Below are 17,088 nucleotides of genomic sequence, written 5' to 3' on the forward strand. Positions count from 1 at the left end.
TCTTCATAGCAGCATTATTTACAATAGCTAAAAACTGAAAGCAATCCAAATGTTCATCAACTGGTGAATGGATAAACAAAATGTGGTATTGTCCATATGATGGAATATTATTTGGCAATAAAAAAGGAATGGAATACTGATACATGCTATAACGTAGATAAACTTCAAAAACGTTATGCTGATGCAAAAGACCACATACAGTATGATACCAGACAAGGCAAACCTACAGAAACAAAGTTTATTAGTGATTGCCTAGCCTGGGGTAGGAGTGGGAAGTGCCTGCAAATGGGCACAAGGTTCTTTTTAAAGTGATGGAATTTTCTAGAATTCCAATGTGATTAATACTTGCACAACTCTAAATTTTCTAAAAAATAATTGAGTTGTATCCTTAAGATAAGTGAATTTTATGACATGTAAATAACACTTCACTAAAGCCATTAAAAATAGCTATAAACCTGAATAAACAGGTTTATATGTAGCTATAAGCCTGAATAAACAATGCACTTTTATGTGTAATTCTGGCTTTTAAATATCTATGACTACAGGACTTTCCTAAGATAGGACAGCTCTAATTCTCAAAACAATGTGGCAAAGACTCCCAAATGTTGAAAACCAACCCTAAATTAATGTTATGGTTCTATGAATACATAGATCATATGCATTAGTTCCTGGCACCTAGTAGGCCTCAAGAAATAAGTTTACTGGATGAACAATTAAACCATTTTCATGAAAAATACAAAGAAATGGAAAAACATTCCATACTCATGGATTGGAAGAATAAATATTGTTAAAACGTCAATACTACCCAAAGCTATCTACACATTCAATGCAATCCCAATCAAAATTGTACCAGCATTCTTCTCGAAGCTAGAACAAGTAATCCTAAAATTTGTATGGAATCACAAAAGACCGCGAATAGCCAAAGTAATATTGAAGAAGAAAACCAAAGCGGGAGGCATCACAATCCCAGACTTTAGCCTCTACCACAAAGCTGTAATCATCAAGACAGTATGGTATTGGCACAAAAACAGATACACAGACCAATGGAATAGAATAGAGACTCCAGAATTGGACCCACAAAAGTATGGCCAACTAATCTTTGACGAAGCAGGGAAGAATATCCAATGGAAAAAAGACAGTCTCTTTAACAAATAGTGCTGGGAGAACTGGACAGCAACATGCAGAAGAATGAAACTAGACCACTTTCTTACACCATACACAAAAATAAATTCAAAATGGATGAAGGACCTAGATGTGAGACAGGAAACCATCAAAACCCTAGAGGAGAAAGCAGGAAAAAACCTGTCTGACCTCAGCCGTGGCAATTTCTTACTTGACACATCTCCAAAGGCAAGTGGATTAAAAGAAAAAATAAACTATTGGGACCTCATGAAGATAAAAAGCTTCTGCACTGCAGAGGAAACAATCAACAAAACTAAAAGGCAACCAATGGAATGGGAAAAGATATTTGCAAATGATATATCGGACAAAGGGCTAGTATTCAAAATCTATAAAGAACTCAACAAACTCCACACCTGAAAAACAAATAATCCAGGGAAGAAATGGGCAGAAGACATGAACAGAGATTTCTAAAGAAGACATCCAGATGGCCAACAGGCACATGAAAAGATGCTCAACGTCACTCCTCATCAGGGAAATACAAATCAAAACCACACTGAGATACCACCTTATGACGGTCAGAGCAGCTAAAATGAACAAATCAGGAGACTATAGATGCTGGTGAGGATGTGGAGAAACAGGAATCCTCTTGCACTGTTGGTGGGAATGCAAACTGGTGCAGCCGCTCTGGAAGACAGTGTGGAGGTCCCTCAAAAAATTAAAAATAGATCTACCCTATGACCACCAATAGCACTGCTAGGAATTTCCCCAAGGGATACAGGAGTGCTGATGCATAGGGGCACTTGTACCCCAATGTTTATAGCAGCACTTTCAACAATAGCCAAATTATGGAAAGAGCCTAAATGTCCATCAACTGATGAATGGATAAAGAAGGTGTGGTTTATATATACAATGGAATACTACTTGGCAATGAGAAAGAATGAAATCTGGCCATTTGTAGCAACGTGGATGGAACTGGAGAGTGTTATGCTAAGTGAAATAAGATAGGCAGAGAAAGACAGATACCATATGTATTCACTCATATGTGGATCTTGAGAAACTTAACAGAAGACCAGGGGGGAGGGGAAGGAGGGGAAAAAAGAGTTACAGAGAGGGAAGGAGGCAAACCATAAGAGACTCTTAAATACTGAGAACAAACTGAGGGGGTGGGGGAGAGGGGAAAGTGGGTGATGGGCATTGAGGAGGGCACCTGTTGGGATGAGCACTAGGTGTTGTATAGAAACCAATTTGACAATAAATTATAAATTAAAAAAAAGGAAAAAAAGAAAACTTTATTGAAGAAAGAGAAAACATGCAAGTCTGATGCTTTTCTTAAAATCCTTTTTTTTAATGTTAGTCATGAAAGGCAGATATCTTAAACCTATATTTTTCTTTTTATAATATGCACACAGATGCACATTTTACATTTATCTTTGAAATATGTTTGGCAGGATTTTCTTTTTGTGATTTGAATGTGTTAGTGCAGAAATTAATGTTAGATCATTTATTAGAAATTGCAAATCAGTTTACTGTCTTATGGCAAGATATTGTTATCTGAAACTGTCCAATCTGATAAAATAATTTTTAGAAGCAAAAAATAAAAAATAGAAAAACCATCTTCATGATGTGATTTCTCTCTCCAAACACCTGATACCTGAAACTCAGTTAATTATGGAAATTCTTCAAAAAAATATTTTTTTTAATGTTTATTTATTTTTGAGAAAAAGACAGGGCGTGAGTGGGGGAGGGGCAGAGAGAGAGAGGGAGACAGAATCTGAAGCAGGCTCTGTCAGCATGGAGCCTGACTCGGGGCTGGAACTCACAGACCCCCCGAGATCATGACCTGAGCCGAGGTCGGATGCTTAACCAACTAAGCCACCCAGGTGCCCGTATGGAAATTCTTTTTTCACTTAAGAAAACTTAGGGTTAGCTGGGTGGCTCAGTCAGTTGAGCTTCTGACCCTTGATATCGCTCAGCTGATGATCCCAGGGTTGTGGGATGGAGTCCTGGGTAAGGCTCCGTGCTGAGTGTGGAGCCTGTTTAAGATTCTCTCTCTTTCCCTCTGCTCCTCTACCCCGCTCACATGTTCTCTCCCTCTCAAATTAAAAAACAAACAAAGAAACAAACAAAAAAAAAATGAAATGCCAATGTCCCAAGGGGAAAACCTGCTAACAGTTAGGCGGACACGACTGGATAGGCTAAAACGAGGTAACATTAGCTCCTTCATGCTATCGACTCATTTGGTTTCAGAGTAGGGGGTGGGGAGTGGAATGTATGATCCACAAAGTCACTTAGAGATCCAAGCTGACCAAGCTTTAACTAACAGGCGTCACGGCACACCGGGAGATTGGAAAACTGTGGATGAGCTTTTCACCGCTATTGGCCAGAAGTGACACAGGTCACGAGTGCTAACATTTCATTCTTCCCTGAACTGCAAAGAGGGCTAGGATATACAGGGGAGTAATGAGATACTGGCGTAAATTTGGTGAGCACAATTTGGTCCACCACATCGGTCATCTGCAGCAGGGGGCCTTGTCTCAAAGATTATTTTCCACAGCCAGAGATTCCTCCTTCTCTGTCTATTTAACTAAGAACCACTGATCAAAAACTTAGGATGGGGATGCCTGGGAGGCTCAGTCAGTTGAGCGCTGCTCTTGATTTTGGCTCAGGTCAGGATCCCACGGTTGTAGGATAGAGCCCCACGTCCGGCTGCGTGCTGAGTGTGGAGCCTGCTTGGCATTCTCTCTCTCTCTCTTCCTCTGCCCCTCTCCCCTCCTCATGCTATTTCTCTCTCAAAAAAGAAAAAAAGAAAAAAAAAAAAACTAGGATGGATGAGCTTTGGATTCTTTGAAGCAAGTGTTGAGGCAGGAGACAAACATCCAGCTTGGTGTTTCTGAAGGACTTTACTTTTTATCGGGGGAGCTAATCCTTCATTCACCTGTTTGCCCAATACTGTGGAAAGTATCTGGTACCTGGTGGCAGCTGAGTGTATGGAATTTAGTTTTGTCTCAGAGAAACACGTCAAGTGAAAGCCTACGGTCTGAGTAAGAATATCTCCCATATTCTCATGGTGTTCTTCGATCATAAGGTTTTTTTTTTTTTTTTTTTTTTTTTTTTGCTTTGGTTGAAATTCCTTTAATTCAGCTGAACAGAACAGAACCAAGAAATAGTTCTAAATCCTAGGGAAAAGGAATAAGAACTTATCTAATGTGAACAATGATCCCTTTTAATTGTGTTAATTGCACAACTACCACCACACCTAGTAAAATTCATATTTGTACCACTAGACCAAAAATAAGCTAAATGCTTTAGAAAAATGCAAAGAAATGCATTAAGATTTGTTAGTCAACCATAGGAAAGTAAAGTAATTTGGATAAAGTCTCTTACAAGGCTGCTAACCAATCTGTACTCCATTACTTACAGTAGTAAGTCCTTTTAATTCCTAGTCTCTGTTCTTGGAACGATCTAAAATTAGGCTATCAGTTTTATCTTCTTCAGTTACTACTCTCATTAGGTCTCACTCCTTCTGAAAACCTAGGACCAAACCCCTTAATTCCTGCAATTTTGACTCTTTATGCAACTTTTTGGGGGTCTTTTTTGCTTAAAAAACACACACACAAAAAACAGGTCCCCAAATGAACCTTCTGCTGCAGTCAGAGTCCATCATTTTTCAGGCTTGCACATATTTGCTAACAACTCAACCAGTACCCGGGATGCCAATTCCCTCCTTTTTTATCTACTGAAATTTTGCCCACTGCTCAGGACCAAACTGGGTCTTAAGCGTGTTGTGAAGCTCCCTCTGAATGTTTCAGGTCACACTGATATATATACTCTTGAAGTGCCTGTGGTTTACAATAGGTATCTATGCATCAAGAGCTATCCAGAAGTTCTGGTTTAGATGTTTTAAGCCTCATTTCCCAGCTAGAGTATGAGTTTTTTGAGAGACTTTATTGTATTATTTTATATCCCCCTATAACAGAAGCCATTCAAAAAATATTTATTGCATTCCTACTCTAATTTATGCTCTGTAGATATAGATGTGCCACGAAGTATATTTATTAGTTGAATTAATACACGAAGAATCTTTAAGGTGCTATACTTTGGCATTATATATTTGGCTGAATCCTAAAAAATACATTATATTGCTATTTCAAATAAAAATTATTCTTGCTTATCAATATTTTCCTGAACTTTCATGTTTTAATTTTTTTTTAATGTTTATTTATTTTGAGAGAGAGAGAGACAGAGTGTGAGCATGGGAGGGGCAGAGAGAGAGGGAGACACAGAATCTGAAGCAGGCTCCAGGCTCTGAGCTGTTAGCATACAGCCCGATGGAGGGCTCGAACCCACGAATCGTGAGATCATAGACCTGAGCCTAAGTCGGTGGCTCAACCGACTGAGCCACCCAGGTGTCCCTCATAATTTTAATGAAAATATCACTTTGAAAATACAAATGTTGGGTTTCTTTTTTGAGAATTTATCCTTATATTAATTACCCATTGATTCTGGTACATATAACAACACTGTTATCCTAGGTCATTAGCAGATTTGTCTCTGAATTACCCAATCTACAAATATACACAAATTTTGGATCCAAAGCGGATTCTAATTTTCTCTTATATTTTGATTATCTATTATGATAGGTATTATAGTATACAGAAATATGTATTTCACTTAACAATTACAATAATATTACTAAGTATCCCTCTAAATCCATATTAAACAACAATAAATCACAGCAGTTTAGGAAATACAATAATCTATAATTAATCGTTTTCTTTTCCCTTGTTCCCTTTACCATTCAAAAATTCAATGATTATTTGGAAATAACATTCTTCCAATCTCACCCTAAAAACAGCTTCTAAAAACTCCTTTTCCTGCCACGATTGTGCCTGTATTTTATCTGGTTCTCCTTTGACGCTTACTCCTTTAAAACTATCGAAAAACCGGAAAAGTTTCTTTAACTCTCAAATCTCTGTGTCGTAAAATCCTTTGTCAATTTACCCAGTACGCAGGAGAGGATCTCTGTTCCTTTTTCGAGCGAATTACACAGTTGTCTCCGCAGCCTGATTTGCCGGTTTGGTTCCCGCTGTATGAGTTTGGTGATTCTTTGTACAAATTAATCACCATGAAAAAGTCTAAAGCAGGGCAGTTGCAGACTAAATTATAGCAGTCTTTTCCCGTAAAGCAACCTGGTACCTCACAAAACTCCAGGCGAACAATGAATGATAGAGCATGCACCAATAGGAAGTGGAGGAGAGTATTTTGTGGAAGTTTGCAACCCAATCCCGGAGGGCCAGAGGTGGGAATTTTAAAATCGGGTTTTCTTTTTCTTGGAATTTTCTTAAAGTGGTATTGCTGCCTTTTGATGTTAAAGTTTGTCAAAGATTGCCAAATTGCCAGATTAAGGAATTTTGAGTGTTTTGTGAAAATCGATACACATTCAAATTGACATTCTGGCACAGAATCCCTTGGCTGTTTTTATAGCAATTTCAGGGGAGTAGAAGTTACTTAAAGAGAATTCATTATTTATGATCAAAAATAGGATGTTAAAACGTGGATGGGATGGGAGGGTATTATGCTAAGTGAAATAAGACAGAGAAAGACAAGTATCATATGTTTTCACAGAAACTTAACAGAAGACCATGGAGGAAGGGAAGGGGAAAAAATAGTTTCAAACAGAGGGAGGCAAACCATAAGAGACTCTTAAACACAGAGAACAAAATGAGGGTTAATGGGAGAGGGCAGGGGAGGGGAAAAATGGGTGATGGGCATTGAGGAGGGCACTTGCTGGAATGAGTACTGGCTGTTTATGTGATGATTCATGGGAATTTACCCCCAAAACCAAGAGCACACTGTATACACTGTACATTAGCTAACTTGACAATAAATTATACTTATATATATGGAAAAAAACAAAAACAAAAATCAGATGTTAGGGATGCCCAGGTTGCTCAGTCTGTTAAGCATCTGACTGGGGCTCAGTTCCTGAGTTCCAGCCATGCTGTGGCTCTCTGCTGTCAGCACAGAAACTGCTTCAGATCCTCTGTCCCCCACCTCCTCTCTGCCCCTCCCCAGCTCATTCTCTCTCAAAATAAACTTAAAAATTTTATTTAAAAAAATTGGATGTTAAATTAATGCATTAAAATATTTCTTTTGTTTTTAAGAAATGAAAACTAAGTGGCTAACATTGATTACTTTTAAAAAGACCTATTGTTAATCATTTTTGGAGTCACTTTCCAGTACTAGGAGCAAGTCTTTTTATTTAGGTTGATCCTTAATAACCTAAGTATTTTTGTTTTTACATAAACTAGGTTTCCTTGTTTTAAGTCTAGCAAAAAGTTCCTAAGTACTACAAATTCTTAGGTATCTAAGAATTCTTAGGTAACTAAGTATTTATATCAAAGTTCTTAGAAGTACATGACATTCACCATGCCACATAGTTCCGGAACTTCTGACGGCCAGGTTTAATAAATAGGTAATTGGTAAGTATTTCATTATAACTCATACCTCATCTTGGAATAAATGTTACTTTCATTTAGCATAACTTTGCTTTAGAGATTATTCATCTCTAACAGTAATTAAATAAACCAACAGGAAACTAGTTATAAACTCAAGGTTGCTTGGCAATGAATCGCTAATAAATTAATCAACATCAAGCTTTTCAAAGAACAATGAATGACAGCAGATTCATGAGAGGAAGTTTAAAAAACCCTTCATTTCAGAAAGTTGCCATGTTAACAAACATCATATTTAAAAAATAAATGTTTTTAAAATGTTCCTTAGCAATGTTTAGAATTATTATTGTTACTATTATTTTTATTTTTACTAGCATAATGCTTTCTTCCTTTAATGTTATCTTTCCGCGGACATAGGAATTCTCATTTTGAAGAACTATTTATTGACGGCCTACTCAGTCATTCTAGGAACTGCCATAATATTTAATTTACTAAGCTGTTAGTGTCCCTTTTAGCAACCGTTTCACACAATAGACTTTAGGTATTTCAACAGCAGAGACTAGGTTACCCACCTCATCTTTGGAAGGAACCTGTCAGCGCGCACAGTGAGCCCTTAAATCCCATGCTTAGGCTCACCTCTTGATAACTAACCTTGGCCATATTACATAAACCTTCCAGACATCAGATTTTCATTCGTTAAACGAGTATGATACTAGTACCTGTGTCATGAGACTGCTGTGAGGGTTTAAGGGATTGTGCACAGCTCTAAGAACGCTGCCTGGTACACAATAAGAGCTCGGTGTTAACTACTGTTGTTGTAATTCCTCAATGTATACAGTGAATAAGTGCACGAGTCCGTGAATGAATGTATGAATGAAAGAACAAATCAGTTATTGGCAAGTCCCTAGGCTGGAAAGGGCTAAGTTGCCCCGCTCAACGAATAAAGGGAAAAGGTGCTCTCAGCACAGCAAAACCCCAGCCGTAGCCGGAAGTCTAAGTTAAGCTACGGGCGAGGCCAGGCTGGAGGAAGCCGAGCTTTTGGCCAATAGGCACAGCGCTTGAAAAACGAACATCTCTTCCAAGATGTTTTGAAACCGCGAGAACAGGGGAGAATTATCGCGATGTTCCGTCTTCCCTCCCAACTCTCAGGAGCTCGGGTCCCGCCCCGCCCCGCTCCCCCGCCATCCTCGCCTCGCCCCGCCCACTGCCGTCGGCGCCCCGCCCCTCTCTCCGACCCTCGGTTGGCAGTCCAGCGCCGCCTGCGCCCGGAGCGCTGGCTCCGCCGGCGCCGAGGTGAGTGCGGCCGTCTGTTGCTTCGGGTGGCTCGCGTGCCAAGGGCCCCCTGGCCCGGCTCCCCGGTCAGCACGCTGGGTCTGGCAGAAGCGTCTGGGCAGCGGCGAGTGGTCCCTGGCCCGAGCGGGCCCGTCCGGCCTCGGGTCGCCATAGCTGCCGGGCCCTCCCCGCCCTCTGTGGCTGCAGAATTCCGATATCGGGTCTGTGAAAATCCCTGCCACTGAGCTCGCTGCTTCCAAACTGTAACAACCTTAGTGTTTGGTTAACTCGGGCAAAGCGGCAGGTGTTTTGCCCAAGACTTACTGGGAAAACAGTCTTTTACAAATGCTTTTAATATACAATTTTTAATTCTCTAATTTCCAGTATTAGAAAATTGGAGTGGGTATTCTACTGAATTAAATACGGAAGTCAGTCTGAGGGTCTCCTTTTACACACACCTGCTTAACATGTGTGGATTTTCTTAAGGTGGAAGGATTTGTTTACTTGTTTTAAACAATAATAAAGTGGGTTGGTGTTTACATGTCAGAAAATTTGTGGAGGTACACTTGGCATACCGTTAATATTATTAAGTGTCCCATTTATCGTTAGTAGATTAAGAGGTAGTGAAGGGAATTTGTGGAAGAAATTAACCATCTTGGTAAAGGCTTTATCTTGCCAATGAATGCGTTTTGGAAAACCATTAGCATTTTTATTGGCACCTTTCAGATTTCATTTATGTAGATTTTATCTCCCACACTGCCTTTGTAGCCAGATGTATTTTAACAAGGTGAAATGATGTTTTAAAGGCAGCCCAATCCCAGCCTTCAGGATTCAGAAGGAAAGCAATTAGGTTACACTGAATTCTCTTATTGGCTCTTCATCAGTGAGTGTGGATTTTGGGTGTAGTTTTGCTTTGTAGTCTCACGTTTGTATAAGCGTTGGCTACTACTTAAATTTAATAATATGGAAGAAACAGGCTCCATTGAACACTGAAGTGCCTGAAAGTCTATATTGTAAGGCAAGGCACAGACTTTGGAGTCGGTCCACCTGGGTTGGAATTCTGGCAAGTTATTACCCTCTGAGAAACTCAGTTTCCTTATGTATAAAACAGGCTAAATAATGTCTATTGCAATGCGTAGTTGTATGGATTAGGGATTTTTATGGTACTTAGCAAGCATTTAGGATGTAGTATCTACAAGATGACCAAAAATTAGAAAGTGAAAAAAAATCTGCCTTGCAGTATTACATGTTCTACTTTTCATCCACTGATCAGCCGTTTGAGGGCACCTGCTTTGTGCTAGATATTGTGTCCAGGCGGGTATAAAAGAGTGAAGAAAGAGCAAGATGTCTGCCCTCAGGAGCTTCCAGTCGGTTGGCTAGATTGACAATAGATACACCTTATCTCCAAATAAGGCTGGAGAAGCGAGGTGGGAGGGGGGGCCAGATTGTGAGGAGCCCTCAATGCTTGGTAAGAGCTTGATTTTCTTACAAACTTTTGAAGGCTGTGTTTAGTTGATATGTGTGCACTAGGGAGTGAGTTTCCCTGAGAAGAGACCATGGGATTTACATTTTTAAAGGTCCACTGCTAAGTGATTCATGTGTTAGAAAGTATGTAGAGTGGACACCAGTAATACGCACGGCTCTGGCCGGAGATGAGAGTGGTTTTTGGTTTTGGCTGGTGGAGAGATGTGGATGGACTTGAGGTGTATTTCGGAGATGGAAACCACTGGCCTTAAGATAAATTGGAGGTACCAGGTGAATGGCAGGATGGACCCACTCATGACTTAAAGCTTTCCATTTAAGGGATGAAAAACACTGGGGAGAATTCGGATTGCTGATGAAAAGCAAAATGTGTTAAGTTTGCGGCCCTTGTGAGCCATCTAACCTGCTTCCAGTTTACCACTTCAGTGAGTAATAACCCGGCAGACTTCTCTTTCGACACAGAATCATCGATTCTGGTTTAGTTCCCTTCTGCTTTGCAGGTCAGAGAATTAAGATGTAGAAAGATGGAATATGTTGTTCAAAGTGACATATGTCTCATAAAAACAGGTTAAGTGTGTGGGTAGAATCAGTATGGGAAGGTTTTGAATTCTTATGTTGCACCAGGGATATTATTGAATATTCCATATTGTCTGCCCTTTTAGATGAAATGGCAAGTGCTTTCATACTAGATAGGAATTGGGAGTTTGGAAATAATAGAAAATTACCAAAAAAGTTACAAAACTCTGCTAATGGAACGCTTATGTTACTGCATTTTGCACTAACTTTGCCCAGTGAAAATAGTTTTTCTTAAGAAAAAAAATTTTTTTTCTTTGAAAGGCACTTTTAGTTAGGGAGTTCCAGAAAGGATGCCCAGGAAAATGAGGGTAGATCCTTTGCACAGAGCTCACTCAGCCTTTTTGCATTTCCTTAATATCCTTTGGAATCCTGTGAAGAACCCAGTCTTTGAAATCCACTGGACACCCTCATCTCTACCCCAAAGTGGGGAGGGGGAAGTCCTTGCTTTTATCCCTTATGAGCCATTTGACCTTGGACAACATTTTTGAAGCTCTGAGTTTTTTTCCTCTTGTGTTAGTTAAGTGATTGTGAAGTTTGTTTCTGCTCTGTGCCTAGTTGATAAGATGGCAAATGTTATTTCTCTTCCTACCCGGTCACTTTCAGAGCTAGAAGGGAATTTAATCTGTTCTGGGTTCTGGCCTTTACCAATAAATTGCTGTCTCCCTTGTATATGTTAGGCAACTGAGGCCTGAAAAGATTGTAAGAAAATAATACAAGGTTCTTATTTCCTAGTGCAGTATTTCTTCTTTCATTGAAATAATAAAACTGTATATTCCTTGACCTGTTTCTTTACTGCTCCTGATAATCTACAAAGCGAAGAAGGGAAAAAATAGAGGTAAAAGAAGGAAAAAATTAGGATATAGGGCAATATTCTGTACATAGTAAGAAATGAGGAAAGTGAAGCTGTAAGTGGTCTAGATGTTTTGTATGTATTTAGCAATATTTTTGAAACACCTTAAGCTACACATAAAATGAGGTAGGTCAAGAAGGAAATGGGTTTGCTCTATCTGATTTTTCAGCTTTCTTTGGGTGCATGTTATGAAACTAGTCTCTCTTAGGCATTCCTATCTCAAGTTCAAGAGCTAGTTTTTCAGTTAGGACTGTTGCTGCTAAGTGGTACATATTGCTTAAGTAGTGAGAGTATTTAAATAGTTGCTCTCATCTCCTAAATATGTTCAGTTGTTATGAAGGAAAAATATAGGGATCAAATGTGTAACTCTCTCTTTAGTGTCTGCTGATAGCTGTGTGTGCTAACTGGTTTATTTGGCAGTGCTTATGAGCACTATCATAATGATTCAATTTTCTTGTTCTCTTTAGAAATGGACCAATTTTGACAAGATGTAGTGCTGCAGCGTGCCTGATGGGATATATTCAGTCATGGCATCTGAACTTTGTAAGACGATCTCTGTGGCAAGGCTGGAAAAGCACAAGAATTTGTTCTTAAATTACAGGAATCTGCACCATTTTCCATTGGAGTTACTGAAAGATGAGGGACTACAGTACTTGGAGAGGCTCTATATGAAAAGGAACTCCCTGACAACCTTGGTACAGTATTATATTGCATATAAAAAAAAAAATCATTTGTAATGTGGTCCTGACCGAGATCTATTTTACATATCCTAAGACATTCAGACCAGGATGTACATCCCCTCTTGTTATCTCAGCAGGTAGTAAGGATACAAATACAGGGGTTTCTCGTTAGTGGAGAATTCATTATCCAAGTCCCTCCAATATGAGGTTACAGGAAGAGTTGTATAGGAAAGCAAAATAGTCACTAATGTGCCAGTCATAGAATTAGTTTCCATTCCAGAACCCCACTTCACTTACCCTGTGCATCTGTCTTTGCTTTCTTTGTGGGATAGGCTCCTTAGCTGGTTTTTGGATGTTACCATACCGAAAAAGTTAAAAAGTAAAGAAGAAGAAGGCCAAGAAAGATGACCTTGAGTTAGAGGCATTTAAAAAGAGATGATCTGAATATTAAAATATATGAAGACAGGCATTTGGGAAGCTTCACGTAGCCTTTGTTTTGGGGGAAAAACATAACAAAAAACCCTCCCGAACCAAAAACCCTTCTTTATGATTGCACTGTGGAAATCAAATGATGTTGAATCGGCTCTCATCCAGTTTGTTGGAAAAATTTTTGCCACAGATGCAACATTTGATTCACTATTTTTACATCCTAAGAATAAGCACATAGTTATTATAACCTTTTTTTTATTACATATAGAACTTTATTATATATTTTATTACATATAAGATTTAAAAACACTATTTAAACATTTTTTTTCAAGAGTGTCCTAATGTGACTTCTCATTCCCACTCTTATTGTCAAAATTGATCTCTGTTTTAAATGGATGTGCTTTACGTGGCCTTTTCTGGCTATTACTTAACCTCATTTGAGTCTTACACTTGAACTCTTATTCTTACTCATTTTATGATGTCTTGTTTCTCTGTGAACAGACCTATTTTTCATTCTCTTCTCTAAGAGAAGAGTCTATTTGGACTATCCTAAATATCTGACAGTATGTCTTACTGGCTTCATTTATATAGAGTGTTTTCCTGAAAAAGTCTTATATAATCTGTGTAAAATACCTCCAGTGAGTGGAAAGCATATGATTTGTTCATTTTTGCCATATCTAAAAGTAAATAGAAATATGTCTTTCATTTTTAGTGTTTGGCATTTTGGCATATGTGTTATTTTGAGTGCCTAGTTAGATTTTTTTAAATTAGATTTTTCAGTTTTTTATTTTTTTAACATTTATTCATTTTTGAGAGACAGTGATAGAGTGTGAGTGGGTGAGGGGCAGAGAGAGAGGGAGACACCACATCTGAAGCAGGCTCCAAGCTCTGAGCTGTCAGCACAGAGCCCAACGCGGGGCTCAAACCCATGAACCACGAGATCATGACCTGAGCCGAAGTTGGACGCTTAACCAACTGAACCACCCAGGCACTCCATAGGTTTTTCAGTTTTAAAACTGTAATTATTTTGGGGAGCCTGGGTGGCTCGGTCAATTAAGTGTTCAACTCTTGATTTCATCTCAGGTCATGATCTCATTATCCTGAGATTGAGCCCCGCTTTGGGCTCTGCGTGGAGCATGGAGCCTGCTTGGAAGCCTCTCTCCCTCTTTCTCTGCCCCTCCCCTGCTCGTGTTCTCTCGCTCTCTCTCTCTCAATCTCTTTCTCAAAATAAATAAACTTAAAAAAACTTTAATTATCTTAATCAAACTTTAATAGTACAGTTATATTAATCCTTTTGCAAAATCATCATTGCATGATTTACCAAGTATTTCCCTCCCTTTGGGGAACCAGTGTTGTGAGAAATAATTTGTCAAGGATTAAAGCCCAGATTTTCCCGTGTTTGTTATTTTTAAAAAAATTTCTTTCATGTCTGTTTATTTTGGGGGGGAGAGGGGCAGAGAGAGGGAGAGAGAGAATCCCAAGCAGACCCCGAACTGACAGCGTGGAGCCCAATGTGGGGCTTGATCTCATGAACCATGAGATCATGACCTGAGCTGAGATCAAGAGTCGGACGCTTAACCAACTGAGGCACCCAGGTGTTCTTTCCGTGTTTGTTGTTGATGTACTAGGAGAAAATCGTGAGTGGATTACTTCTTAACTGTTAGTCACAATCTACTGGAGTATAGTTTGTTCAAAGAAATTGATCTTTGTTTATGAAAGTTATAGTGAGCTTTTGGTTTTGTGTGGTTTCTCAGCTAAAGTTTTCCCTTTATGAAAATACCTTGGTATCTGCTATACAGTTGTAACCGATATTCATAATGGCTCATAAGCATACATTTCAAATTCATGCTCTGCCACCTTTTTGTTGATCAGAGATTAACTTGTTGCATATGTTTATGATAGGTGTATGTATTTTATTCGAATGCTTTCTAATGAGCTAGAACATTTGTGTGTATCAAAGAGCTTTTAAACTGTAAAGTGCTATGCAGATATCAGGGTATAGGAATCATAGCCATCCCATTCCTTTACGGTACTGGATATAAGACACCTAACATACCCAGTATAGTCTAGGAATGACTTACTGCATAGGTTTTGAAAGCAGATGAAATAGTGCTTATCCTAGAGTGCTCTAAACTAGTGACTTCAGGCTTTTAGAATGCTTGCTGGTGTTCTTGATACAGTGTATTTCCTAAAGGGGATTTAGTATGTGGATTTTTTTTTTTTTTTTTTTTTTTGAGAGAGAGCATGGGGGAGGGGTGCCAAGGGTGGGTGGAAAAGAGACAGATCTTAAGCAGGCTCCACACTCTGTGCAGAGCTCGACATGGGGTTCCATCTCGCAACCGTGAGATCGTGACTTGAGCCGAAATCAAGAGTCAGACACTTCACCAACTGAGCCACCCACGTGCCCCTAGTATGTGGAATTTGACTCACAACTGCGATACTGACCAAAAGGGAAAAGAAAACATTGGAAACATGATTTAACACAAATGGGTTAATTGGCCTTTTTTTTTTTTTAAGGAAGCTTGGGAATCTGCCAGTAATTTGCATTTTCACATTGTTTTATTTTTTTTTAATTAACACTTTTATTGTGTTTAAATCTTTTCTCCTCAACATTATCCCTTTCCCTTCTCTCCCCTCACCATATGAGCCTTTCTGTGAGAAGAGAAGTCATTAATGTACCGTCTCTGCCCTTCTTCCTTTCCTCATCAAGGGGCTTGGTATAGCAGAGTGGTTTATATTTTGTAGGATGATTGTATGTTAAATGCTCAGAATTTGAGGAATGCCATATTAAAACTAAAACACACAAAAAAGCCTTTTTTATATATTTAATAGAATAAAGTTTTTATATTTTAAATCCAAAAATGATACATGCTCTAATATTAGTGACCATATAGGAACATATGGAAAGTAGTTGTCTCTCCATCCAGTTTTTGAAAAAAAATTTTTTTTTACATTTATTCATTTTTGAGAGAGAGAGAGTACAAGTGAGGGACGGTCAGACAGAGAGGGAGACACAGAATTTGAAGCAGGCTCCAGGCTCTGAGCTGTCAGCACAGAAACTGATGCGGGGCTCGAACTCACGGAGTGTGAGATCATGACCTGAGCCGAAGTCGGATGCTTAACCGACTGAGCCACCCAGGCGCCCCTATAATTATTTTAAATGCAGTTCAAGAATTGTTAAATCTCACCTTTGTGGTAGTTAGAAGACAAGAGAATAGGAGATACAAGTTCTGTGTTTGTCGCGGGATGGGTATTCACATAGTTATTGAATAAGTAAATAAATAAATACGTGAATATAAAGTAGATTAATATAAGGACTCTCATGTAGGTATAAGAGTTCCAGACTGAGTGCCTCTGAAAGCAGGGACTCTGTCTTAAATTCTGTATCCTTATGCCTGGCCTACTGCCCAACATTTGTAGGACACATAATCTAATTCTATGTTGCAGGACTGTAGAAGACTTTTTAAAGAAGATGCTATTTGCATTGACACTGAAGAGTGACTTTGACAGGAGGTTAGGAGGAAAAGAATTCATTCAACATGTCTTTACTGAGCACTTACTATGTGCCCAGTACTCTTCAAGTCACTGACTTGGAACAAATTCTTATTCTCATGGAATTTTCATTTGTTGACATCCCAAGCTGAAGAGAAGGTATGAACTAAGACTCAGTGGCAGGAAGTTCAGGGGACAAGTGTAGGCGCCTATTTTGCCTAGAGCAATGTTGTGTTTTGTTTTTATTTTTTTATTGTGTTCTTCAGAGGCTGGGGGTTCCTAAAAAGGGCTGAGATGGAGAATTATGGGAAAACTGAGCAGTAGTGTGTCTCCTCTGCAGTCAGAGCAGCTGTCCTTTTGTTTGCTCATATTTTGGTGCTCTTTACACAAAACCCCACGTGGGTGGGATGCGTAGATCTAATAAATGTTTGCAAATTCCTTTTAGCAGAACCATTTATTCAGAAAGTTTGATGAGTAACATAGATGTAACTGGGAATTATTCTTATTTAGGGGAGGGGATAAGCAAGATTCTTGCTCAGTCCACACCTCCTTCCCTTCTAAGGAACTGTGTGTCTAGGAAACCACACAGTAGAATAGAAAGCCACTAACTTAGCACAGCTGACATGAGAATTCTGCATTCTACCAGGCAAGGCCATCTGCTTGGGGAGTGGAGATTTGCAGAGAACGCAGGCTTGAAGTTGTGAAGAATCACATGGCACTTTGGCCAGAG

The 17,088-nt window shown here is 39.2% G+C and overlaps 2 protein-coding genes across 8 annotated transcripts in view; one reads left to right on the top strand and one right to left on the bottom strand.

The window, feature by feature from the left end:
• Positions 1-8,168, bottom strand: part of TTC23 (tetratricopeptide repeat domain 23) — a 109,751-nt gene extending 101,583 nt beyond the window's left edge. Inside the window, exon 1 of one of the 3 annotated variants that reach the window (XM_042988159.1) lies at positions 8,150-8,168. The gene's annotated coding sequence lies outside the window, so the exon portion shown is untranslated. Of the gene's footprint in view, positions 1-5,966; positions 5,989-6,123; positions 6,310-8,149 lie in introns of those variants that run through there. The other 2 variants (XM_042988156.1, XM_042988160.1) reach the window with 2 other exon arrangements.
• LRRC28 (leucine rich repeat containing 28) overlaps positions 1-17,088 on the top strand; it is a 179,646-nt gene that overhangs the window by 20,392 nt on the left and 142,166 nt on the right. For 2 of the 5 annotated variants that reach the window (XM_042988164.1, XM_042988169.1), the window contains exons 1-2: positions 8,764-8,870; positions 12,225-12,452. In XM_042988164.1, coding sequence (XP_042844098.1) covers positions 12,285-12,452 — 168 coding nt within the window. In that variant the 5' untranslated portion in view covers positions 8,764-8,870; positions 12,225-12,284. Of the gene's footprint in view, positions 1-7,542; positions 7,605-8,763; positions 8,871-8,973; positions 9,071-12,224; positions 12,453-17,088 lie in introns of those variants that run through there. The other 3 variants (XM_042988166.1, XM_042988168.1, XM_042988165.1) reach the window with 3 other exon arrangements.

The sequence above is a fragment of the Panthera tigris genome, chromosome B3 (assembly GCF_018350195.1).
Source record: "Panthera tigris isolate Pti1 chromosome B3, P.tigris_Pti1_mat1.1, whole genome shotgun sequence".
NCBI lineage: Eukaryota > Metazoa > Chordata > Mammalia > Carnivora > Felidae > Panthera > Panthera tigris.